General features: G+C 38.4%; 1 protein-coding gene across 1 annotated transcript in view; it reads left to right on the top strand.

Annotated features, from left to right (window-relative positions):
- The window catches only part of PRPS2 (phosphoribosyl pyrophosphate synthetase 2), a 35,644-nt gene extending 17,472 nt beyond the window's left edge, over positions 1 to 18,172 (top strand). Inside the window, exons 4-7 of the mRNA XM_058185195.1 lie at positions 6,158 to 6,282; positions 10,494 to 10,667; positions 13,247 to 13,406; positions 16,472 to 18,172. Coding sequence (XP_058041178.1) covers positions 6,158 to 6,282; positions 10,494 to 10,667; positions 13,247 to 13,406; positions 16,472 to 16,564 — 552 coding nt within the window. The 3' untranslated portion in view covers positions 16,565 to 18,172. The remainder of the gene's footprint in view (positions 1 to 6,157; positions 6,283 to 10,493; positions 10,668 to 13,246; positions 13,407 to 16,471) is intronic.
- Positions 18,173 to 27,829: the final 9,657 nt, after the last annotated feature.

Raw genomic sequence — 27,829 nt, 5'->3', positions numbered from 1 at the left:
TTGCTTCAAACCCCTCACCCTTATAGCATATTCCATTAATCTATATTGTAATATTACTCTTTCTTCATCTGCCCTATCTACCTTTGCCTGTATATCTTCCATCTTATTATCTAAGTTCCAATTGTTTTGATTCTTTTGAATTTCCTCTATTTTCCTTTGCAACTCTAAATTAGCTTTATTAATTTCTGCAAGATCATCTTCCATCTGAATACAAGAGTTTAATATTTGCAATTGCATCCTTTACCATTTTCATTTCCTCTTCTGCTCTTCCACCACTTCCTTAAAATCCAACATCTCTTTCTCTATTTCATCAAATTTTGATCTATTTCTAAAAATGACTCTCCAAAAACTCCTGTAAAGAATTTCTTAATTCCTTTTTGATTTCTTCTTTTAATTTTTGAATCTGAACTGAAGAAATTTCGAAGTTTTTAATGACTTTTGGTACTATTTGCTTAAAAGCCATTTTTTAAAAATATAACCTAATAACGGACCAAAAAAAAAAAAGTTCAAAAAGAAAAATTCAAAAAACTTTTCTTCTAAATCACTATAATCCCAAAGAAGAAGAAAAAATATAAATCATAAAATTCTCGTTTCTTCCATTTAATCAGTATCTTCCTATATATCTTCTAATTTGACACTAGCTGTTAGTAAGCATTTCTTTAACTTTCGTTTCCAGTACACACATTCCACAAAACCGCCATTTGCTTTCTTCTCTCCTATCTTCGCAGCAAATATATCCTCAGGGACTTGCAGTCTTCTTACAAACAAGTGCTAGAACTCCAGTTTCTGCTTCGTCCACGTTACAATCCATCATAAATCAATTCCTGCCATGGAAGTTCGACGCTACGTTTTATCTGCCATGAAAGGCAGATACCCTCCCCCAGTCAGGAGCTTATCAGGCTATGGAAGGAGAGCTCCCCGCAAGCCTCAGAAGCTTTTTCTGTGGCTATATTTGGGTGTCTCAACTTCAACCTGAATGCTCATCTCTCCCTCTTTGCCCGAGGGAAGAGATTTCCAAGCTGTTGGACCAGATTTACGATGTCCTGACAGCTCTACAGACTAGGGAGTTAGCAGCCTAATCAAAGCTGCTTCTCAATGAGCGGAGCCATACCGGAAGTCTCGAAGGCCCTCCAGTTCTTCACCACCAGTGGCACTTCCCTCCAGCCTTCGCCCAAAGCCCTGCACTAGGAAGCTGAAGCAGACCCCAAGTTGGAATTTCTGCCCACCTCCAACCCACACAAAAAGACCCTGAAGGGGAAGACTCTCTACAGCAACACAAACGTTCATTGCACGTATCTGTCCCAGGGGCCATAGTTTGAGGACCCCTGATTTAGTTCAATATTAAAAAAAATGCAAAAACTTTTCTTCTAAATCACTATAATCCCAAAGAAGAAGAAAAATATAAATCATAAAATTCTCGTTTCTTCCATTTAGTCAGTATCTTCCTATATATCTTCTAATTTGACACTAGCTGTTAGTAAGCATTTCTTTAACTTTCGTTTCCAGTACACACATTCCACAAAACCGCCATTTGCTTTCTTCTCTCCTATCTTCGCAGCAAATATATCCTCAGGGACTACTAAATTCATAATTTTATCATTAATGTTATGTTTATTTAAAAACAATTTCATGTCCAACAGCTTATCCATCAATTCCCCCAAAAAATCTCTGGTTTGAATTGTATATAAAATCTTTAAATTTTCCTTCCTATTTTGCTTCAAACCCCTCACCCTTATAGCATATTCCATTAATCTATATTGTAATATTACTCTTTCTTCATCTGCCCTATCTACCTTTGCCTGTATATCTTCCATCTTATTATCTAAGTTCCAATTGATTTGGTTATTTTGAATTTCCTCTTTTTTCCTTTGCAACTCTAAATTAGCTTTATTAATTTCTGCAAGATCATCTTCCATCTTATTATCTAAGTTCCAATTGTTTTGATTCTTTTGAATTTCCTCTATTTTCCTTTGCAACTCTAAATCAGCTTTATTAATTTCTGCAAGATCATCTTCCATCTCATTATCTAAGTTCCAATTGTTTTGATTCTTTTGAATTTCCTCTATTTTCCTTTGCAACTCTAAATTAGCTTTATTAATTTCTGCAAGATCATCCTCCATCTGAATACAAGAGCTTAATATTTGCGCAATTGCATCCTTTACCATTTTCATTTCCCTCTTCTGCTCTTCCACCACTTCCTTAAAATCCAACATCTCTTTCTCTATTTCATCAAATTTTTGATCTATTTCTAAAAAATGACTCTCCAAAAACTCCTGTAAAGAATTTCTTAATTCCTTTTTGATTTCTTCTTTTAATTTTTGAATCTGAACTGAAGAAATTTCAAAGTTTTTAATGACTTTTGGCACTATTTGCTTAGAAGCCATTTTTAAAAATAATTTTATTTCCATTTTCCAACATCATATTTATGTACAAACTATTATCCATCATTAATCATTAATTTTATTTCCATTTTCCAACATCATATTTATGTACAAACTATTATCCATCATTAATCATTAATTTTATTTCCATTTTCCAACATCATATTTATGTACAAACTATTATCCATCATTAATCATTAATTTTATTTCCATTTTCCAACATCATATTTATGTACAAACTATTATCCATCATTAATCATTAATTTTATTTCCATTTTCCAACATCATATTTATGTACAAACTATTATCCATCATTAATCATTAATTTTATTTCCATTTTCCAACATCATATTTATGTACAAACTATTATCCATCATTAATCATTAATTTTATTTATTACTAATTCAGGCCTGCCCGATTGCCACTTCCTTTCTTCACAACCTCCTCTCTACCTCTACTACTTTCCCATCCTTCATCTCCTTCACTTTACTACTTCCTCTCCTCCTTCTCTACTCTTTCCTACCTACTTTCTTCCTCCTTCTACTCCTCTCTCCTTTTCTTTCTGAAATGGCAGTCGAGCATCCCCAATATCATTTTAAATTTTCCTTCCTATTTTGCTTCAAACCCCTCACCCTTATAGCATATTCCATTAATCTATATTGTAATATTACTCTTTCTTCATCTGCCCTATCTACCTTTGCCTGTATATCTTCCATCTGAATACAAGAGCTTAATATTTGCGCAATTGCATCCTTTACCATTTTCATTTCCTCTTCTGCTCTTCCACCACTTCCTTAAAATCCAACATCTCTTTCTCTATTTCATCAAATTTTGATCTATTTCTAAAAATGACTCTCCAAAAACTCCTGTAAAGAATTTCTTAATTCCTTTTGATTTCTTCTTTTAATTTTTGAATCTGAACTGAAGAAATTTCAAAGTTTTAATGACTTTTGGTACTATTTGCTTAAAAGCCATTTTTAAAAATTTTCATACCTAACTTTTTTAGTTGTAAAATAAATAACCACATCCCTCGGTACTCTATTTTGTCTTGCCCACCAAGAATTAACACGATAAATTCTTTCAATATTAATCTCAAAATCTTCTGGCTCCACACCCTTTATCTGAGCAAAGGCTTGCATAAAATCTCTTCTAAATTTTCCTTCCTATTTTGCTTCAAACCCCTCACCCTTATAGCATATTCCATTAATCTATATTGTAATATTACTCTTTCTTCATCTGCCCTATCTACCTTTGCCTGTATATCTTCCATCTTATTATCTAAGTTCCAATTGTTTTGATTCTTTTGAATTTCCTCTATTTTCCTTTGCAACTCTAAATTAGCTTTATTAATTTCTGCAAGATCATCTTCCATCTGAATACAAGAGCTTAATATTTGCAATTGCATCCTTTACCATTTTCATTTCCCTCTTCTGCTCTTCCACCACTTCCTTAAAATCCAACATCTCTTTCTCTATTTCATCAAATTTTTGATCTATTTCTAAAAAATGACTCTCCAAAAACTCCTGTAAAGAATTTCTTAATTCCTTTTTGATTTCTTCTTTTAATTTTTGAATCTGAACTGAAGAAATTTCAAAGTTTTTAATGACTTTTGGTACTATTTGCTTAAAAGCCATTTTTTAAAAATATAACCTAATAACGGACCAAAAAAAAAAATTCAAAAAGAAAAATTCAAAAAACTTTTCTTCTAAATCACTATAATCCCAAAGAAGAAGAAAAAATATAAATCATAAAATTCTCGTTTCTTCCATTTAATCAGTATCTTCCTATATATCTTCTAATTCGACACTAGCTGTTAGTAAGCATTTCTTTAACTTTCGTTTCCAGTACACACATTCCACAAAACCGCCATTTGCTTTCTTCTCTCCTATCTTCGCAGCAAATATATCCTCAGGGGCTTGCAGTCTTCTTACAAACAAGTGCTAGAACTCCAGTTTCTGCTCCGTCCACGTTACAATCCATCATAAATCAATTCCTGCCATGGAAGTTCGACGCTACGTTTTATCTGCCATGAAAGGCAGATACCCTCCCCCAGTCAGGAGCTTATCAGGCTATGGAAGGAGAGCTCCCCGCAAGCCTCAGAAGCTTTTTCTGTGGCTATATTTGGGTGTCTCAACTTCAACCTGAATGCTCATCTCTCCCTCTTTGCCCGAGGGAAGAGATTTCCAAGCTGTTGGACCAGATTTACGATGTCCTGACAGCTCTACAGACTAGGGAGTTAGCAGCCTAATCAAAGCTGCTTCTCAATGAGCGGAGCCATACCGGAAGTCTCGAAGGCCCTCCAGTTCTTCACCACCAGTGGCACTTCCCTCCAGCCTTCGCCTAAATCCCCAGCACCAGGAGGCCAAAGCAGACCCCAGGTTGGAATTTCTGCCTCCTTCCAACCCACACAAAAAGACCCCGAAGGGGGAGACTCTCTGCAGCAACACAAATATTCATTGCACGTATCTGTCCCAGGGGCCATAGTTTGAGGACCCCTGATTTAGTGCAATATAAAAAATGCAAATAATTTTTCTGCGGACCACCAAAATTTTCTCACGGACCACCAGTTGGTGGTCCCTACGGCCCACTAGTGGGCGTTCCAGCTTTCATGATGGGCAGTAGGGGTTTTGTCCGATACTGAAGCACTTTCCTTTTTTAAAATTTGATTGACTTTTTAAAAAATTTTCATAGCATTATTTAAAAACATTTTCATTAGGTTTTCATAAAATTCCCCATGACAATTTAAATGTCTGAAAATATACTATTTGTATCGCTTGCGCATGAAATTTAGTTCACGTTATGTAAGTGAAACTAAATGGCGCTATAGTGCGACCGCAAACAAAAGAGCCTTGTCCCAGAATAGCTCGCGCATCTATCCCCACACCATCCACCTGTAACAGACAAGCAGAGCTGGTAGCCTCCGCGCCCCTCCCCCATCCACGATGCGCAAGATGCATGGGCAGACGATACATGGCACATTATGTGGAACGGGTGAGCGGTTAGAAAATTTTACTACTAACAGAGAAACAAAAGTGGGCGGTAGGTATAAAAAGGTTGACTACCCCTGTTCTAGACTGTTTTTCTGGTGATATGTACCAATGATATATTCTTTTATAAACGTTCTCTTTAAGACTATAAGAAAGATAACAAAGATGGAAAGGCACACCAATTCCCACCATGGAAGAGTGGATGGTAAAGGTGATCGAGATAGTAAAGATAGAGAAATTGACTCTTTTAATTACAGAGAATTTAACTAGTTTTGTTTTACTTAAAAATTGCTTCTGGAGTTTTTGCTTAAAATGGAAAAAAATGAAATGATTAAATGATATAATGAAATGATCATCATAATCAAAACTTGATTTTAAATTTTAATTATTATAATGATTTTGCTATAGAAATAGGTTGAAACATGAAATGCACAGTAAAACAAAAGTTTGAGGTGGTTCTGTTTTAGTGCACTGAAAAAAGTAAGAAGTCATAACTTTTTCTTTCTTTTAGTTCCTTTACTTTTGCTTTCCTATATTTTTATTTTAGAATAAAATGTAATTAAAAATGTATGCCAAAATAAGACTACAATACAGAATAAAGTCTAAACGGTTTTTTGAAAGCCTAAATAAAAGCAAGTTTACAATTTGCCCTGCATGTTGCCTAGAAAACACTACAGAAAACTATATATCATTGCCTCTGTCTTCTGCTGTGATCTTTTAATCAGGCCAGATAAAGACAGCTGTTCACAGAATTCAAAGTACAACCATTTCTTTTCTTGTTATATCCAGGGCTTCTTTGATATCCCTGTGGACAACCTGTATGCAGAACCAGCTGTGTTACAATGGATCAAAGAAAATATTGTGGACTGGAGAAACTGCGTCATTGTGTCTCCCGATGCAGGTGGAGCAAAAAGGTCACTGCAGTTATTGAGTGCTTATAAATATTCATTCTAAAAAAGAAAAAAATACTTTGGCGTTCAATGTTTGATTAAGTTATAGCAAACAAACCATATACAGTTGTGCTCGTAAGTTTACGTACCCTGGCAGAATTTATGATTTCCTGGCCATTTCTCAGAGAATATGAATCATAATACCTTTCTGTCACTCATAGTTAGTGTTTGGCTGAAGCCATTTATTGACTGTGTTTACTCGTTTGCAATCATAATGACAACAGAAACTATCCAAATGACCCTGATCAAAAGTTTACATACCCCAGTTCTTAATACGGTGTATTGCCCCCTTTAACATCAATGACAGCTTGAAGGCTTTTGTGGTATGTGTGGATGAGGCTCTTTATCTTAGATGGTAAAGCTGCCCATTCTTCCTGGCAAAAAGCCTCCAAGTCCTGTAAATTCTTGGGCTGTCTTGCATGAACTGCGTGATTGAGATCTCCCCAGAGTGGCTCAATGATATTGAGGTCAGGCGACTGAGATGGCCACTCCAGAACCTTCACCTTATTCTGCTGTAGCCAAGGACAGATCGACTTGGCCTTATGTTTAGGATCATTGTCATGTTGGAATGTCCAAGTACGTCCCATGTGCAGCTTCCAGGCTGATGCATGCAAATTGTTCTCCAGTATCTTTTGATAACATACTGCATTCATCGTGCCATCAATTCTGACCAAGTGTCCTGTGCCTTTGTAGCTCACACATCCCCAAAACATCAGTGATCCACCTCCATGTTTCACAGTAGGAATGGTGTACTTTTCATCATAGACCTTGTTGACTCCTCTCCAAATGTAGCGTTTGTGGTTGTGGCCCAAAAGCTCAATTTTGGTCTCATCACTCCAAATGACTTTGTGCCAGAAGGTTTGACACTTGTCTCTGTGCTGTTTGGTGTATTGTAAGCGAGATACTTTGTGGCATTTGCATAGTAATGGCTTTCTTCTGGCAACTCAACCATGCAGCCCATCTTTCTTCAAGTGCCTCCTTATTGTGCATCTTGCAATAGCCACACCATATGTTTCCAAGGAGTCCTGTATTTCACCTAAAGTTCTTTGTGGGTTTTTCTTTGCATCCCAAACAATTTTCCTGGCCAAGTATAGTTGGTCTACCTGACCATGGCTTGGTTCAACAGAACCCCTCATTTTCCACTTCTTGATTAGAGTTTGAACATTGCTCATTGGTATTCTCAATTCCTTGGATATCTTTTTATATCCCTTTCCTGTTTTATACAGTTCAACTACCTTTTCCTGCAGATCCTTTGACAATTCTTTTGTTTTCCCTGACTCAGAATCCAGAAACGTTAGTGCAGCACTGGATGAAGGATGTAAGGGTCTGTCAGGAGGCCAGAAACTCATTGACCTTTTATACACACACACTTAATTACATGCAAACAGATCACAGGTGAGGAAGGGGTACCTTTATTAGCCATTCACACCCCTTTGTGTCAACCTGTGTGCATGTTATCAGGCCACAATCACTAGGGTATGTAAACTTGATCAGGGTCATTTGGGTAGTTTCTGTTGTCATTATGATTGCAAACAAGTAAACACAGTCAATTGATAATAAATGGCTTCAGCCAAACACTAACCATGAGTGACAGAAAGGTTTTCGTGTTATCATTCATATTCTCTGAGAAATGGCCAGGAAATCATAAATTTTGCCAGGGTATGTAAACTTATGAGCACAATTGTATGATAGGGTTCTGGGTATAAGACCTGTGGTGGCGCAGTGGTTAGAATGCAGTATTGCAGGCTAATTCTGCTGACTGCCAGCAGTTCAGTTCTCACCTGCTCAAGACTGACTCAGCCTTCCATCCTTCCAAGGTCAGTAAAATGAGGACCCAGATTATTGGGGGCAATATACTGACTCTGTAAACAACTTAGAGATGTAATTCGTTGTTAAGTGGTATATAAGTCTAAGTGCTATTGCTAGTTTAGATTTTAGAGCAAAAAAGTGCTTGGGAGCAATTTAGGTGCGCATCTGACATTTCCGTGCTACACCTAAAATGGCTACATCGTATTTGTGTTTCTGCCTTTGATGATTGCAGCACAATCACAGAAAAAAATGTGTGTAATTTAAAGCAGGGGTACCCTAAGTGTGAACCATGGCCCACTACTGGGCTTTGGCCTGTTCGCAAGTGGGCCGCATGCGTGGCCAGCTGGTGTGCGTGCGTCCGCACAGGCATAGCCCCATTGTGTGAGTGTCGCAGAGGCTCCTGGCCCCATTCAACACAAGCAATGAGTGCTCACATTTGCCCCTCCCAAAAAATCATCCCTTCTTTCCCCCTGCGGGTCACCACCTGGAAAGGTTAGGGAAAGCTAATTTAAAGAGTTGCATATAGATGCCACATTGATACCCTTATGCATTTCAAAGAATCTTTTGGTCCTGGAAGCTAGTGGGTTGCATAGTACACTTCTTATTTGTTTCATGTGTCAAAAAGCAATCTTGAGCACCAGACTTGAAACTTTAGAAAGCTTTAAGCTATAAAGATTATTCAACTTCTTCATTTTCACTTTGTTACTGAAGTCAGTAATAATAATGTAATACTCCTTTTCTAATACATAATGCCAAATGTATTTTCAGTGGTGGATTTAACTCTGGAACTTGATACCTTTGACAAAGTTGGCACTCCCTCTGTTCATTTTTGTGCCAAAGGGTTAAAAGCTTCTTCCTTACAAAAGCATTCCTATTTCTGTCTAGGTAGAACATTCCAAGTTCAAAACTGAATTATTCTGACCCTGCCAGCAGTGTTCCAGGTGAAACCAATCAGTTTTGGGCTTGAAACACTTTTGGTATGATCAGAACAGTTGTTTCAAAATGGAAATCTTTTGTAATACCATTATACAGGCAGTGTAAAGGTTCCTCTCCTTGGAATTATATGCTTCCTAATGTTGGATTTTTAAATCAATGTTGTTCACTTTATACTAAATTTGCTATAGTGGGTAAAACGAGAGGGTCAGTCTGAAGTAGCAAACTTGTATAATATTAGTCATGGACATAAATCAGATTTGTAAATGGCAACAATGATTCTTTTTTAAAAGTTCAACAATCACTCACCTAAATGAGCAGTTTTTCGAATCAGGTTCATGCATGACAACTTAGGATGGAGATACATATGTGTACACAGGTAGTCCTTGTCTTATAACAGTTCATTTAGTGACCATTCCAAGTTACAAAAGCACTGAAAAAAGTGACCTATGACTATTGCAGCATCTCATGGTCATGTGATCAAAATCCAGATGCTTGGCAACTGTCACATATTTCTGACAGCTGCAGTGTCCCGGGATCATGTTTGATTCCTTTGCAACCTTCTGACAAAGTCAGTGGAGAATCCAGGTACACTTAACTATATTACTAACTTAACATTTGCAGTGATTCATGTAACAAGTGACAGAAAAACTCATAAAATAGAGCAAAACTCACTTAAGTCACTTAGCAAAAGGAATTTTGGGCTCAATTGTTTTATGTTGAAGACTACCTATATGTATTTATGCCAGGTTTGTAGATCTTGCTATGACTACTTAAATGAACAGTCATGATTCAAGAACACAGATCACTAAGAAATATGAGTCCGTTGTCTACATGTAATCATGTGCAAACATATAGATTACCTGTAGTTCTCTGTATCTCAGAAAATGTTGTTGATACTTTGAAAACTTACTGTACATAGTCTGTTCATCTTAGATTTTATCCGTAAATAGATACACACCACCCATCGATAGATAGACAGACAGACAGAATGAACAAACATGTGGTACATATGTACATACACACATACACACATTCTTAGTATCGCTTAGTTCATTTTGTTTGGACCACTAGAGGTCACTCTTAATTTTGTGTATATGAATAATCATATACACCCAAACACAGAATAGATTTGTTTAAGAAGCACTTAAAGTTGAGGATCTTAATTTTAAAATATCTAGTGATCTGTGTACAGACTTTTAGCAATCATAAAATAATTGATTGGTTCTCAGAATGTAAGTTTTTAAAGTTAGGTAGCTTATTTTGATGTATCAATGGGGCTGAACAAATAACTGAGATATAAGCACACGTATTAGGAATTTAATACGGTATATAAAGGATATAAAGAAATCTAGGATTCCTTTCAAACATTGGTTACATGCAATATTTAAAACAATTTGCTCTCTCATTTTTCCTCTCTTAACACACCATAGGGTGACTTCAATTGCAGACAGGCTTAATGTGGAATTTGCCCTGATTCACAAAGAAAGAAAGAAAGCCAATGAAGTGGACCGAATGGTCTTGGTTGGGGATGTGACTGATCGTGTAGCAATTCTTGTGGATGATATGGCAGACACTTGTGGCACAATATGTCATGCAGCTGACAAGTAAGTAAATCCTGAGGAATATAGTCTGATTTTTGGATTAAGATGTTAGGCAAAAGGAAGCAAAGGTACTAAAGGAGTTTCTTGGAACAATAAGTTCTAATTTATGAAATGTGGATCGTGTATGCACAGAATTTTAGATTTCAATTTTTATTTTATTTTTCTTCTGTTCATCAAAAGTTAAGGAAATTCATAGAACAAAATAATTATCTCATCTTTGTAAAATTGAATTTTCCCAGATGAAAATAAACTTTGACTTAATTAAGTGATATAGTATAGTTTACTTTATTGTCATTGCCCATGGTACAATGAAATTAAATGCCGTTTTCAGTGTACATTATAACTATAAAAATAAAAACACAAACATACATCCTTTACATTCTGTATAATTGAAATTGAAAATCCAATATTGCACTATACTGTAGAATTCAATATGGTTATTGCCGTGGGATAGAAGCTGTTTTTCAGCCTATTTGTCCTTGTTTTTAATTGACCTGAACCATCTGCCAGATGGTAATAGTTCAAAAAAAGGGTGCCCAGGATGAGATGGATCTTTTAAGAATGTTTTGGACTTTTTTAAGGCAGCAGGAGCTTTGAAGCTCTTCCAAAGAGGGGAGAGGGCAACCAGTGATCCTCTGAGCAATGACGTTGACCCTCTGGAGTTCTGTCCTATCTGCCACTGTGCAATTGGCAAATCATACACAGATGCAGTAAGTTAAAATACTCTCTATGGTGCAGCGGTAGAAGGCCACCAGCAGTTTTTCATTCAGTTGTTGTTTCCTGAGAGATCTCAGGTAGTATAATCTCTGCTGGGCCCTTTTGACCAGTGTTATAATGTGAGTGCCCCAGGTCAGGTCCTCTTTTATGATAAAACCCAGAAACTTAAAACTGGCCACTTGCTCCACTCGGTCTCCAATGATAAGCAGGGGCTGGATGTGTTCTTATTGTGGTCTTATTTGTGTTAAGGGCCAAGTTATTGTCTCCACACCACGAAAGCAACTGTTCCACCTCATCTTGATAGGCAGATTCATCCCCCCTGGAGATCAGTCCCACCACTGTTGCATCATCTGCAAATTTAGTAATAATATTACTACCATGAGTGGAAATGCAGTCATGCACATAAAGAGTACAGAGTAAGAGAGTCAACATGCAACCCTGTGGTGTACCAGTGTTAAGAATAAGGGCTGAAGAGATATGATTACCTAATCTGACCCTCTGAGAGCGGCCAGACAAAAAATCTATAATCCAAAGGCAGATTGAATAAAAAAGCCCAAGATCCATAAATTTAGACATTAGTCTATGTGGAATTATTGTGTTAAATGCAAAATCTACAGAAAGCATCTTCACATAGCTGTTCCCCCTCCCCCACACTGTTCCAAATGAGTCAGAGCAGTGTGAAAAGTGATGGCTATAGCATCCTCTGTAAATCTATTTCTTTGGTATGCAAACTGGTATTTATCAAATGTATGCAGAAATGATGAGCCGGCAGACCAATTTCTCAAAGCACTTCATGTTGATAGGAGTGAGTGCCACTGGTCTGCAGGACGTTGAGGTTATTGATAGGAAACTTCTTTGGCAGTGGAACAATGGTGGAAGCCTTCAAACAAGATGGAATAGTGGACTGGGATAAAGACGGATCGAAGATTCTGGTAAAGACTAATAGTCTTTATATAATAGTCTTTCACTGCATAGAGTCATCATACCTTTGCAGTGCACTTATATAGATAGTCCTCAAGTTACGACCACAATTGAAGCCAAAATTTATGTGGCTAAATGAGACATTTATTAAGTGAGTTTTGCCCCATTTTATGACCTTTCTTGCCACAGTTGTTAAATGAATCATTGCAGTTAAGTTAATTAACATGGTTGTTAAATGAATCTGGCTTCCCCATTGACTTTGCTTGCTTGTCAGAAGGTTGCAAAAGGCAATCATATTGCCCAGGACACTACAACTTTCATAAATATGAACCAATTGCCAAGCATCTGAATTTTAATTATGTGACCAAGGAATGGTGCAACAGTAATAAGTATGAAAAAAGGTCATAAGTCACTTTTTTCAATGCCGTTGTAACTTTGAATGGTCACTAAATGAACTTCTGTACTGTAATGTCAAGGACTACCTATAGTCAGGTATGGAAATTATTTTCAGAAAGTATGTTGAGAATATCTAGTGACTCTGAAGATGCTCCAATATAGAGAACACGGTTCAAGAAGGCTCCATCCATATACAAGAACAGAATGTAAAAGAAGAGTATCTTAGCAATTTGGTTTATTAAGGGATAGTCTTCATTTTGTTTTATATTACTGTGATAATTTTAATGTTCACTTAAACATGTATGGCATGCCACAGAAGCGTATTAAGCATAATGGCATAATATAGTATAACAATAGGAAGCATTCCCAAGCATCTAAAGGAATGTTCCATCTGATTCTTTTATCTGCCAGGAAAAAAAGCAGGCATGTCTTTTACTATCTTTTTTAAGGATACTATCTTTTTTAAGGATATTTAGATTTACCTGAAATATAATATATCACTGGCTGATGTTTGTAGAAATACTTTCCCTATCTTATGTTTTTGACAGGCTGGTTTCTGCAGGCGCAACTAAAGTTTATGCAATTCTCACTCATGGGATCTTTTCTGGCCCTGCTATTTCTCGGATCAATAATGCTGCATTTGAAGCTGTTGTTGTAACTAATACAATCCCACAGGAGGAGAAAATGAAACACTGTCCTAAGATCCAGGTACTTTTCATATTCTTGAAATATGAATATGGGCAGGAGAGCATGGATGGATGGACGGATGGACGGACAGACAGATGAGAGCACAGAGAGAGAGAGAGGGAGGGAGAGAAAGAGAGTGTTGCGGTCAACCGGCGGTCTGCGGAGCTGGCAGCAGAGTTGGACAGTGAGGAGGCTGGGGAGGAACATAGGCCAATCCTGGACTCTGGGGAAGGCTCGGATGACGGCTGTGCATCAGAGGCAGAGATGGGACCAGGGCCATCTGAAAGTTATATGCGGACTCTGGAGCCTCCAGAGTCAGACATCAGCGAGGCAGAGGAATGGGGAGCCTGTTCCCAGTGCGCGCATGCGCAGAGCTGCCAGAAGGCAAGAACAGTTAAAACAAAAGGGACGACTCGGGTGTAGGGCTTGGAGATGAATTGCCCCTCCCATAAAACATAAAGGAGAAGCAAAGGCACATGAGCCCTTTGCAGGAAGCATCTGTTGTTCATACTAGCTGGTTTCAAGATTGCAGCTCTGTGTTGACTCTGTGTTCTGTGTGGCCTTGCAAAGTTAATTGCCAGTTAGGTCTTGGCAGCATGGCAAGGGAGATAAGGGTGGGTGTTTATCACCATTATCCCAAAGAACTCTGGCAGATTTCTGTCGGACTCTACAATTATTTGGGACTCCTCTGTGAATGAACAGATTGGAAATGAACAGGCTCTGAATGAGCAGAATTCATAGCCGTGGAAATAAAAAGAGGGTCTTTGGGACTCATTGTGTGCTTTTATTGTATCAGGAAGCCTAGATCAGAACACAGAGAGGGGGAAGAGAGAGAGAGAGAGAAACAGAGGCAGAGAGAGAGGTGGGGGAAGAGAGAAACAGGCAGCGAGATATATATATATATAAAGAGAGCGGGAGGGAAAGAGAGCTACAATGAGAGGAGAGAAGAGAGAGAAACAGGCAGAGAGAGAGAAGGAGGGAAAGAAAGGGAGGGAGGGAAAGAGACTGGGAAAGAGAGAGAGGAAGGGACAGAGAGAAATGATATTACAAAAGTTTTTTTTTTATTGCGAAGCGTAATATTTCAAAAGCAGGAAAAAAATGAAGAGGCCTAAAAGTGCATATATCACATTTTTCTTAGAACAATTAGCTGAATTCTGCCTTGTTTATCATTATTTTAGGTAGTAAAAACCTCATTATTCAGGTTAAATTACCGTGATGGAACTTTGAGATAAATAAGTGGGTTTTGGGTTGCAGTTTGGGCATTTGGTCTCTAAAAGGTTCGCCATCACTAACCTAGAAAAATAGGAATTGCCAAATTGAAGCGCACTTTCATTAACATGGTAGCAGATACACTTACTAAATTTTTTTAAAAATATTTTGAAGTGGTATCCAATAAAAGATTGCCAAGCAAAGCCAACTAAATGACCTTGCACATATAAGGCACTGGAAATATTTTTCAGAAATGAATTTTTTTTCCTGTTTATATTTCTAAACATCTCACATCACTGGGATTTAGCCACCCTCTGTTAATAGTGAAACGGTATTATAATCATGGGGGAATAGAGTTCAAAATATGCAGATCAATCTCCCGCTGTCTTGTTTCTCTTTGGAAACAAGATTATAGGAAGGTTAATAGATACACTACCAACTTCCATAAATGACAGTTTGCCTAAAAAAAAATTAAGGACAAAGGTTAGTTCAGTGAAATAAGAAAATTTTAAAAATATTTTTTGAGTCATTCTACTGTCCTGTGATGGTTTGGCTGGATGATTGCTTTTATGCATTTTTTTTGTCTTCGTTAAAGACAGTTTTCACACTAAAAAGTTTGCATTGACAAGTGTTTTCTGCCTACAGTACGTATTTTATAAGTTCTATAAAATACAGGCACATGCAAGTTAAATGTTTATTTCTTAATTTATTTGTAAACTTGTTTCTGGCTTTGCCATTTGGGTCTCAGGACACATTAAATCACAACCAGTACCTTGAATTGTACTAGGCAACTCATTAGTAATCATTGCATTGGAGCAGTGATGGCTAACGATGTAAACACCCATAATTATTCATGTGGTTAAATTTTGGATCAGATGTAGCTTCTGAATGATCTTCGAGGGTACCACTATGTAGCGAACATTGCAGTAATTCAGATGAGAGGTAACCAAACTTGTGCCTATGAATAGGGCCTCCTGATCCAGGAAGGGACATAATTTACACACATGATTTTATATGGATGCCCATTTAGAAAAGCTTCCATCTTCTTGTTGCACAGGAATCCTGGGAGCTCCAAATTACAAGCAAATTCTACCAGGGAAGTGCCATCATTTCAAGAACTAAAGATGATAGATCACTACAACTAATAGGTCCTTCAAGCCACTCAGTCTTCCTAAGACTTCCTTCCCATCCAGCCCCTCACAGTCTCCAGAGCATTGTTTGTTTAATCAAGGATTAAGGTGTAAAGCTGGTATATGTAAACTGATATCGTCTGTATGTAGATTACCTTGCCCAGCAGCCTTATGTAAATATTGAATAAAAATGGGGAGAATGCAAAGCCATGCGAAAGCACACAAAGCAAGGGTTATTATGCTGTATCTGTTCCCAGCTAGCAATTTTAACTGGAAACTGTCTCAGAGGAAGGAAAAGCACTGAAAAACAATATGTTCTACTCCCAACCCTTGGAGAGATTTGAACAGAACACTGTAATTAAGAGCCGTGGTAGCGAAGTGGTTAGACTGCAATTCTGCAGGCTAATTCTGCTGACTGCTGTTTGGCAGTTCAGTCCTCACCAGTTCAAGGTTGACTCAGCCTTCCATCCTTCTGAGGTCGGTAAAATGAGGACTCAGATTGTTGGGGGCAATATGCTGACTTTGTAAACTGCTTAGAGAGGGCTGTAAAGCACTGTGAAGTGATATGCAAGTCTAAGTGCTATTGCTGTTACTAATTGGTTATATGGGATTCTTGAGTGATCAGGCAGGACTACGACATATATACCACTGCAAGGATGCTGATCAGTGCCAGATTATTTATGCATATACTTACTTATTGTTTACTCTTATGTGTGAATAATAATAAGGTGTTGCCTTTTCTTCTAGGTTATTGATATTTCTATGATTCTGGCTGAGGCAATCAGAAGAACACACAATGGTGAATCTGTATCCTACCTGTTCAGCCATGTCCCCTTATAATTTCAATCTGCATTTAGGAGCCCTACAACGAAGAACACAGTTCAATATTAAGATAATTAATATCTTGGAAAGCTTTAGATTGACTATTCATTTCCTACTTCTAACATGGACAATAAGTAAAATGGGCAATACTGTTTTTATTGGTTGCAAATCTACAAACTTTGCGCTTTAAAAGAGGATACTATAATAGTTGCCATGATTTATATTCATGAGTAAATATCACATTAAAAATATCATATTTTCCAAAAGCCATACCTGCATTTACAACATCTGCTTATAGACTTCAGACATTTCGATAAATTGTTCAGACTGATCTCTTGCGGACAGAGGTAATCTAGGCTACAGATTTTTTATAGGAACATTGTAACCATTTTACCTCTCTTGAAATTAGACTTGGAGTAATTATTAACTCCATGTCCTCTTGTCCAAACAATCTTTTGTTTCAAATCTTTGTTCAAAATAATAGGATCTCAACATACAGCATTGTTTGTCTTGAGTCTTAAGTTACTGAATTGTGTTTAATATGTTTGTAATGCAATTAAATGAAGTAAGTCAAATTAGATCATGTGCTTGGTTAAGTGACTTCTTTTAAGACTGAAAAATATGCAGTTCTTTCAGACTATAAACATGTATAAATGCTTAAGTTAATTACCACCATCTAGTGATTTGTTCTCACAAAGCTGGATTGCTACCAAAACCCATTCCCATCTGCACAGCAGCCTTATATGCTGTATAAAAGTGGATCACATGAACTCGCTTCTGCTGTGTTTGGACAAATTGGCAGCCAATTTGCAAGAGTGAATTCTGAGATGGCTCCAGCTTTGGATGCAACCTGGATTGGTGGTGGTCCATACTCCTGCTCTGCCTTGACAAGCCAGCAACAAAGTTAGGATTTTGTATAGTTGCTACTATAAACATTATGTATCAATCCAAATGAAATGCCAAATAAGAAATGAGACTCTGTCTTAAAAATAAATTCCAGGAGTTTCAGGAGTTTTGCCAAACATGCAAGCTCTTCTTTCCTATTAAAAAAAATGTTAAGTTTTATTCCTTATTTCCAATTAAAAGAATTTATTTTGTAAAAATTGTTTTAAGATATTTGTTATAAATTAAATTTTGATTCTTAAAAGTAAGCGTATATTTTGTTGACAGTACCTAACCCAAACAAAACCATTAATTTATTCATAGGAGTGTCACATGAATTCATACTGTATATCATTGTAAGAGGGATCATGAGCATGAGAACTTCTGACAATGGCATATAAGGGCACCCTGATTCAGTGATGAGGGTAAGAATTCATGCTGCTTAGACCACATTAGTCAGCACTGCTATCCCAAAGCATTTACTAATGCAAGCCTATGTAGTACTTTTCAAAAGCTTGTATTTTGGCCATTTGCATCCTTAAGGTCTAGTCTATGCTACATCTGTGCTATGCTATATTGCATAAAAGGGGAAAATCAAACTTTCATGATTCATTTTAATGAAGTTTTACAACATTGAGAAATTTGATTACTTAAAACTATCCACATGCGCTGTCTTCTCTTTTAGTAATGAGTTGGATATGCCAGAAAAACCTGTATTTTTATAATAAACATTTTAACAATTAACTATTTTTAGATTGCTCAATATTTTCCACAACAATTGTCTCAGTTGGTATTCCTATCTGTGTATCAAGTGAAGTTGCATCTCTAGATAATAATATTAAAACAATATCATCTAAAACTTGAAATTACTGACAAAGCAGAGAAGAGTTGCAAAGTTTCTTAAATTGAAATCAAAAGTAGTGTACAATCAAAGTATTGCATTGTTCAAACTATTATGCATTGTTTTTGTTACCCTAATTTAATATTTGATACAGTATTCCTTCATTGTATCTTTATATTTGTCTTTTACTGTGATTCCAAAAAAGCTGAGCCAAAGTTTGTTAATGTGTTAAGTTATAAATCGGTTCTCCATTTCAAGTCCTATCAGAAAAGCCTGCTCATTGTTTCAGAATTTCTCAATAAATCTTAAAACAGCATTATTCTGATTGATTGGTGGTGATACTTAGTTAATTGAGAAAGAACAAGGACATCATTCTGTATTTAAAAAGTGGGTTGCACAATTTCCTAGGGCTTAGATATAGCCTGAACCTGATTCTATAGTCTTGCATAGAGAACATGTTGGACATGTTGAGAATCAAGACTGTCAGCTGCAGGTTGGATTTTAATCATGATTTAAATCACTAGTAAAAAGGCTTGATTTAAATCAACTCGATTTAAATCATAATTTTTAAAGAGCAGCTGTCATCTCGGTCCTGCAGCAGCTCCTCCTCTGACCCGCTGTTGACTCATTGACAGTCCCATTCACTTTAATGGGATGGCTGGTGATGTGGCAGTGACACAAGGTGAGGGATATGGCGGGCAGCAGGTGAGTGAATGCCCGCTAACAGGTTCTGCCAGGATGGATCTGAAATGACAGGTGCTCTTTAAATGTAAGGATTCATTCTTGCTGCTACATAGAATCTTTAATATTTTCAAACAAAATGAAAGTTTCCTATTTACTGTAACTTGCAGAGCTTGGATTCATTGAATGAGTTTACCAAAAAAGTAAATACTGCAAAATATACAGTCTCATGCTACATAACTAAGCTCCATTTCATGCGGAATAAACTAAATTATTAATGTATCTTAAATAGAAAACTACCTTTAGATAGATTTTTACTCCAGAAGCATTTTATTAAAATAAATTAGATTTTTTTTAATTGATTTTTTAAATATTTTTTTTTTAAAAATGATTTTTATCCACCCTGGTCTGTTGACTCATTTTTGCCTACCTTGTCTTCCAAGAAAAAGAACAAAATAAAAGTGAACCTCTCTTGCTGGCTTAATTATAAAAACTCCACAGTGCAGAATATAATTCCTCAGCACCCATCTGCAGCATCTCTAGAGAAAGCTTTCTGTTGTTTCCCTAACCAATGAGGAAGGGATTAGTGATACATGTTTCCCAGATAACCTCTCTCTTCCAAATACAGTGATTTTTGATTCAGTTTCACTTGTGTATTGCCAGAATCACCAACAGATTTGTTTGTGACTGTTGGGGCATGTCATAGGTACAGACCATCTGAACCAAAATGTGGTACAAATGCATGTCAATTTTTAATTGACTCACAAAACCCCTTTGACACAGTTAAAATTTGTTAACACAGGTCAAGGAGCTTGTTTTAGGTCAGTGCTTTTCAACCTTTTCACAGATTGTACCACTTTTAGGATATGGCAATATTCGTGTACCACCAGTTGCCTAGAAAGGTATCAAAAACTTGATGACCCTCCCCCCCAAAAAAAGGAAAAAAATGATACAGGTAGTCCTTGACTTACAACAGTTTCCTTAGTGACTTCGAAGTTACAACAGCATTGAAAATGGTGACTTATGACCACTTTTCACACTTAAAACTGTTGCAGCACCCTGAAGGTCATGTGATTTTCATTCGGATGCTTAGCAACTGATTCATATTTATGATGGTCGCAATGTTTCTGTCGTGTCCCACTCCTCCTCTGACGGCCGGGTCTGGGAAGTCTGTATCAAGCGTGGCCACGAAGCCTCTGCAGCTTTGCCAAATTCCTGTCAGAGTTCTCAGGGCAGGCAGGAATCCAAGGTGTGACTTCAGCAACCAGATTAGACTTTGCCTGACTCAAGGAATGCCAAAAAGCAGGTCCTTTATAAGGCCATGGGGTGTGGCTCCATGACTCAGCACTTATCCAGGCCTGCCCCTCCCTTCCTTTTGCTGACGTCGCCTCTCCATTCTCCGGAAGCAGGGATCTGTCCACGTTTTGTCCTCCTGCTCAGCTGCCGGCAATTCTAGCTCATGGCTGGCTTCTTGCTCACACGCTGTGGGAGGGAGGTTTATTTGCTCAGCATGGTGCCAGGGCTGGGGGTTGGAGGCATGCCAGGCCATTCTTCTTCACTATCAGTCTCTGACTCAGATAATAGGAGATGGGAGGGGCCCGGCTGTGGAGAGTGGGGTGGGCGAGGCACAACAGTTTCAGGGTTATGTGATCCATTTTGTAAACTGACAAGTAAAGTCAATCGGGAAACCAGATTCACTTAACAATCGTGTTACTAATTTAATAACTGCAGTGGTTCACTTAACAAATTTGGCAAGAAAAGTTGTAAAATGGGGCAAAACTCATTTAACAAATTTCTCAGCAACATACATTTTGGGCTCAATTGTGGTTGTAGTTGACTATGTACACCCACTTACCATATTTGCAATGGGAAACTTGTGCCTGTTTCTCTGACATTAATCTTTGCACTGTTATATCCCTTCTCTCCCTCTGCTTGCCTCAGAGAAACCTCCGTCTCTCACCATCCCCTTCTTTCCCTGTCTTTTTTTTTTTCTCTCCCTTTCCCACCAAAACCTCTTATAGCCTCTCCTCTCTCCCACCTTCTTTTTTCTTCCAGTTCAACTCCACCTCTCTCTCCAAGGCTGTGCCGTGCTCCCGTAAGTGCCAATCAGCTGGAGCCGCGTTCACCAATCCTGGGCGCTCAGCAGAGCCCTGGCAACACCGCAGCTCCAGCTGATTCTCCCACAGGCTTGTGCAGTGCTGCAACTCATCCCCTCCCCTCCACTATACTTTTTTTACAGTGCTTTTCAACTCATCGTACACATATCACCGGTGGTACTTCAGCACCTGGCAGGTGGTACACAGGGGGAATAGTGAGGGGGGTGGGATGAACTGAAGCGGCAACACCGCCCATGTTGAAAAGCACCATTTTAGGTGGCCAGGGAAAACTGGTGCATATTTGTTTTGTTTATTACATTGTGCATATATATAGAACAATAACTCTTGCCAGCCCTCAATTTCTTATTTAATCATGAACATTATAATTGTGTTGTAAATGTTGTACCTTGATGAACGTATCTTTTCTTTTATGTACACTGAGGGCATATGCACCAAGACAAATTCCTTGTGTGTCCAATCACACTTGGCCAATAAAAATTCTATTCTATTCTATTCTAATTATCTCCCTTAATTGTTCCATGCCATTTTATGTTTGCTAAACTTTTGACTGCTAATGTTGGGATATTCACAATCCAGGCATAATTGCTAAGTTTACTGTAATAGATTCAGGGGACAGACCCAGGCAGCACCTGAGAACAACTCCCAATGTGCACTACAAAAATAAAACATTGCTGATTAACTGAGCAGGAAGTACTTTCTAATTTACCTCACATTTTATATTTGTTACACTCTTTCTATGCACTCCTTCTCAGTTTTTCTACTAGATTTAATATTTTGTAGAACTTAGTGCTACACCTTAGCTTTACCTTACAGTACTTCATGAGACCTTGGGACTTTTTTATCTTCATTCTACCCTTACTTGTCTACCTCAAACTCCAGTACCATATTTAGACCTTTGCAACTGGTTTTACATTTTTATTTTCTATTTCAATAGATAATTTTCTATCATTTTATCCTTATCCAACAACTTTTTTTTAATTTGGCTGATCTCCTCTATACCAATTTATTCCTGTCTTCTTTTTTCCAAGTTTTTTTTATTTAACATCAGTATCTACATGAATAGTGTATTTTCTGGGTACAGTTCATTTTAAGGAAGAAGAAGAAGAGGAGGAGGAGGAGGAGGAGGAGGAGGACAATAACAACATCATTGATGGTGATCACATAATAATAGTATTTGCTTATTGAATCTATCTTAGCCTTCTGTCCATCATCTTTTATTTTTTACTTTTTAAACATACATAATAATCTTAACTTCTAATATTTACTTGTACATAGTAATTATAATAACTTCCATCATATGACAATATATATAATAGCCTTTTCCCAGTTTTTAGTTTCTAGCTCTATTTCTTGATCTTTAATAAAACATCCCAAATCAAAATTTATTCTATATCTATCCATCAACTCTAGCCCTTTGTAGTATTTCAACTCTTATTGACTTTTTGGTTGCCCCTCTCTTGGGGTCTTGTATCCCTCTACGTCACTTCTGTTTACTCCAAATGTCTTCTCTGCCTCTGCCTCCCGTTGTCTGCTCTCGAAAGTACCCATCTGTATCTTTTTCGTCTCTGCTAGTGGATTTTTCTCTTTGCTCTCTTCTTCATTTTGGCCTCTTAAAAGGTAATCTCTCTGGTCTATATTTACTATCTCTTCTGTATCTTTATCTACTTTATCCCAGAGCTACAATTGCACTCAACAATGCACTAAAGGGCTACCATCAGTGAGCTATTGGGCAGCATTACTTGGTCTGTTGTGGTTGTTTGGGTGGTTTAGGGGCGGCGAATTTGTGGTGGTGGGGGGTGTTTGGGGATTATTATGTGTGTTGGACATGGTCTTTGGGTGTTATGTGAATTTTGTTGTATGGGTATACTGTGTATATATGTACAATGACAATAAAGTTATACTTCTATCATTAATTGGTCTCTCTCCTTGCTTCTTTCTTCTACTCCTTCTGAATTCTCTATTATCTGAATTTTTTGTTTGTTTTCCATTATCTTTTGTTGGCAATTTCCTGGTCTCCAATCTGTATTGTGCATCATTTCCATCATCTCCCTATGATTCCTTGTCATAGTTTCCTTAATATCTTGAAACAGTAGTAGTATTTCCTTTTGGAATGTTATTTTTTCTTCCTATTTATTTATTTATTTATTTATTTATTTATTTATTTATTTATTTATTTATTTATTTATTTATTTATTAGATTTCTAGACCGCCATTTGGAATGTTATTTTTTCTTCCTATTTATTTATTTATTTATTTATTTATTTATTTATTTATTTATTTATTTATTAGATTTCTAGACCGCCCTTCTCCTGAAGGACTCAGGGTGGTGTACAGCCTTATTAAAACACATAGGTACACAATAAATTTAAAATACATTTAAAATGAAATATTTAACCGGCCAATTTAAAACTAAAAACGGTCAAAAGACCGATATAAAACCCTAAAATATAAAATTATAAATAGATTAATACAGTTTAAAATTCTTTTTTTTTTTTATTCAAAAAGTTTTACAAAATTTTTCCCCCTTCCCCCCCTCTCCCCCTCCCTTCACAACCCCCCTCCCCCCCACAACTTCCCGGAACGAACACAAGGTATAGTTAAAAATAAAACAAACATATGCTAAAAAATTTTCATCCCAACTTAATTATACCCCTACAATCATCAATTCCTAACTTCCCCCGAAAACAATCAAAAATAATACATCATAATCATTCAAAAACAGTCTGATAACTCTTAGTCTGATATCTACGTTGAATATAGTCAATCCATTTTTTCCATTCCTTTAAGTATCTTTCTTGCGTATTGTCTTTCAAAAAGGCTGATATCTTCGCCATCTCAGCCAAATTGGCAACCTTCAATATCCATTCTTCTATTATAGGTACTTCTTTTTTCTTCCAGTATTGTCCTATTAGTAATCTTGCTGCTGTTATTAGATTTAAAATCAATTTAGTCTCAATTACTGTACAATCCGTAATAATTCCCAACAAAAAAAATTGCGGCAGGAACTTTATCTTCTTTTTCAATACAGTTTAAAATTCAATTAAAACTAAATTAAACTAAAATATCAAATTAAAATAATATTTAGGCTAGTCCTGCCCGATTGAATAGCAGAGTCTTCAGTTCCCGCTTGAAGGTACGGAGGTCAGGAAGTTGACGTAACCCAGGAGGTAACTCATTCCATAGGGTCGGTGCTGCCACAGAGAAGGCTCTCCCCCTGGGGGTCACCAGCCGGCACTGTTTGGCTGATGGCACCCGGAGCAGGCCCGCTCTGTGGGAGCGCACAGGTCGTTGGGAGGCTATCGGTGGCAGAAGGCAGTCTCGTAAATAGCCAGGTCCTAAGCCATGGAGCACTTTAAAGGTGAGCACTAACACCTTGAATTGCACCCGGAAGGCTACCGGCAGCCAGTGCAGGCCGCGCAGGATAGGTGTTATATGGGAGTAACGTGATGCTCCCACAATTACCCGCACAGCCGCATTCTGGACTAGCTGGAGCCTCCCGGTGCTCTTCAAGGGGAGCCCCATGTAGAGAGCATTGCAATAGTCCAGGCGAGAGGTAATGAGGGCGTGAGTGACCGTGCGTAAGGAGTCCCGGTCAAGAAAGGGGTGCAACTGGCGCATCAGGCGACCCTGATAAAATGCTCCCCTGGCGACGGCCGTCAAATGTTCTTCTAAAGACAGCCGATCGTCCAGGAGAACGCCCAAGTTGCGCACCCTTCCCCTGGGGGTCAGAACTTCACCCCCCACAGTCAGCGAAGGCGTAAGCTGACTGTACCGGGACACCGAAACCCACAGCCACTCTGTCTTGATAGGGTTGAGCTGGAGCCTGTTCCTCCCCATCCAGACCCGCACGGCCTCAAGACACCGGTCCATCACCTCGACAGCTTCGTTGGGGTGGTTCGGGGTGGAAATGTACAGCTGAGTATCATCAGCGTACAGATGATAATCCACCCCGAAACCATGGATAACCTCACCCAGTGGCTTCATATAGATGTTGAACAGGAGAGGCGAGAGAACCGACCCCTGAGGCACCCCACAAGTGAGGGACCTAGAGGTCGATCTCTGCCCCCCTGCCAACACCATCTGGGAGCGGTCAGAGAGCTAGGACGAGAACCACCGATAAACGGTGCCTCCCACTCCCAATCCCTCCAACCGCCGCAGCAGGATACCATGGTCGATGGTATCAAAAGCCGCTGAGAGATCTAACAGGACCAGGACAGAGGAACAGCCCCTGTCCCGAGCCCTCCAGAGGTCATCCACCAACGTGACCAAAGCCATCTCGGTGCTGTAACCAGGTCTGAAGCCGGACTGGAACGGGTCTAGAAAGACAGTTTCCTCCAGGTATTGGGGAAGCTGATGTGCCACCACACTCTCAACAACCTTCGCCAAAAAGCGAAGGTTGGAGACTGGACGATAGTTCGGCAATACAGCTGGGTCCAAGGAAGGCTTCTTGAGGAAGGGCCTCACCACCGCCTCTTTCAGGGCGGCGGGAAAAGTGCCCTCCAACAAGGAGGCGTTGATAATTCCCAGGAGCCAGCCTCGTGTCACCTCCCGTGTGGCCAGTACCAACCAGGAGGGACATGGGTCCAATAAACATGTGGTGGGATTCAGCCTAGCCAACAACCTGTCCATGTCATCAGGAGTCACAGGATCGAACTCAGCCCAAATAATATCCACAAGACTTGTCCCCGTCCCCTCGCCCAGATCTATCCAATCAGTGTCCAGCCCGTCCCGAATCCGAGCGATTTTATTGGACAGATACTGTACAAAATCCTCAGCATGCCCCTGCAAGGGGTCCTCCTGAGCCTCCTGCGAGAGCAGGGAGTGGGTCACCCTAAACAGAGTGGCTGGGCAGTTATCTGCTGATGCGATAAGAGCAGAGAAATAGGTATATTTTGCCGCTTTTATCGCCACTAGATAGGTCTGAATACAAGACCTAACTAGTGTTCGGTAGGATTCGGTGCGGCTGGACCTCCAGGCACTCTCTAGGTGTTGTTGTATCATTTTACTTTATTTTAGTGTGCTGAAAATTCATTCAATTCCGAATGTCCCAAGTGTTCAAAAATGTCTAAAAGTCAATATTAAAAGAATTTGTTCAGTCTCTGAATTGTTCTCAAAGTCCACAGTGTTTATATTCCTCAAGGTCTGCTGCTTTGCTCCTAAATTTTTCAAATTTGTAGGTTCTATTTAATTTCTTCTTTCACCGCGTAAAATATTCCATCAAATAATATTTGTAAACCAAAATGGCCCACCAAGTTTCCCCATGGCTCATTAATTCACCAAATCAGGTGTTCAATTTCAAGGGCAATTTCTGTCATTTGTAATCCACATTGCTTTGAAGCTAATTTCAAAAGGCTTGTCAGTAAATCCTAGGCCACTGGGTAAAGACAGGTAGGAAGAAACAAGAAAATAGCCTTCCAGATGTTTGCCTTTTACTTTGTTTCTCTTCTTATAACTTTTAAAATCTTCTTTGGCCAGTACATAGCACCAACTCTAGTTCTCAGTGCTAAAACGAGTTTAGCTGATTGTCAAAGTTCGATAATAAAAGCAAAATAACCCTTTTTCATTATACAGTTTCTTCCAAGAATCAGACAATATTTCCAGCAGATTAGGGTTACTTATTATAACACCACAAGTTCCAGTTCAGACTTTCAATAGTTTAAAACTTCAAATTCTTCCATTAGCATTTTATTTCTCTTGAGTATACTTTTTCTCCGTGTGTTAATTTGCCAGTTTCTCAGCACTTCGGAGTCTTTCAAAAGTTCTTTTATTTAAAGTGGGTATCTAGTAAAAAAGATTAAAAAACATTTCACTCAGTTCCAATCCACTGTTCTCAAACCACTCCAGCTCATTTCTTTCTTCGGTTGCCCCAGCCTTGGTCGACCATAATAGCCATCACTCTTCTTTGTTGGTTGGGAGGGCACCTCGGATCAAACAGAAGAGCTGCCTCTCCTTGCGATCAGCAAGGAACCCCTCCTTTTTTTGTCCAGGGTGACTAGCCCCTTAGGGCCTCCAACGATGAAGAATCAGCTGGGATTCGCAGAGCTCTGCTATCCGTTGACCGTAGTACTGCGACACCAAATCGGACGTCTCCAAGTTATTCTTGTCTTCAATGTCACATTTTTGACCTCAGCCTTATTTAATCTTTATATATGTACCTCCAATCTATTATTGTTCAAATCCCATCCCTTTGTAGCAGTGTATCTGGCAGTGGCTCTCTGCCACCTCTTTCTCCTGTGGCTGGTTACAGTTTTGGTCATAACTGGGTGGATCCTGAAGTATCTTCTAGTCTAGGTCAATGTCCCAGGTGGTTGCTTGCTACTCCAGTGGGAGAAAAGAGGAAGCAAACTACCCCTTCTCTTTCACCTCTATGCCTTTCTCCAGTAATTTCTTTAGATACAGCCTGTTATGGTCAATCAGCACACTCCTCTGAAGCTCACAGCAATAACTAGCACCATAACAAAAGTTCTCTCGGGTCGGATCAGATGCCTATCTTATAAAAAAAAGCCATCCTAGTTGTCAGTGATTGCCATATATTATGGAAATAAATGCTAGTTTAACTTATATTTGACTTTCTTGCATCTAGTTTCATTGGATGAATTAATGACAGTATTACAGAAAGTAGAATAACTTGCTGTGTTTTGCATAATGTTGTTTATTCAGAAAAAGAATATCTGGTAAGTATTTTCTCTGGCATGTGGCATCCTTTTTCTGTACCATTAGTTGGCAGCAGCAGCTGCTGGGTATACAGGTGAAACTCAAAAA

Source organism: Ahaetulla prasina, chromosome 5, assembly GCF_028640845.1.
Source record: "Ahaetulla prasina isolate Xishuangbanna chromosome 5, ASM2864084v1, whole genome shotgun sequence".
Classification (NCBI taxonomy): domain Eukaryota; kingdom Metazoa; phylum Chordata; class Lepidosauria; order Squamata; family Colubridae; genus Ahaetulla; species Ahaetulla prasina.
The sequence above is the reverse complement of the archived record's forward strand: the minus strand, read 5'-3'. Positions and strand labels throughout refer to the sequence as shown.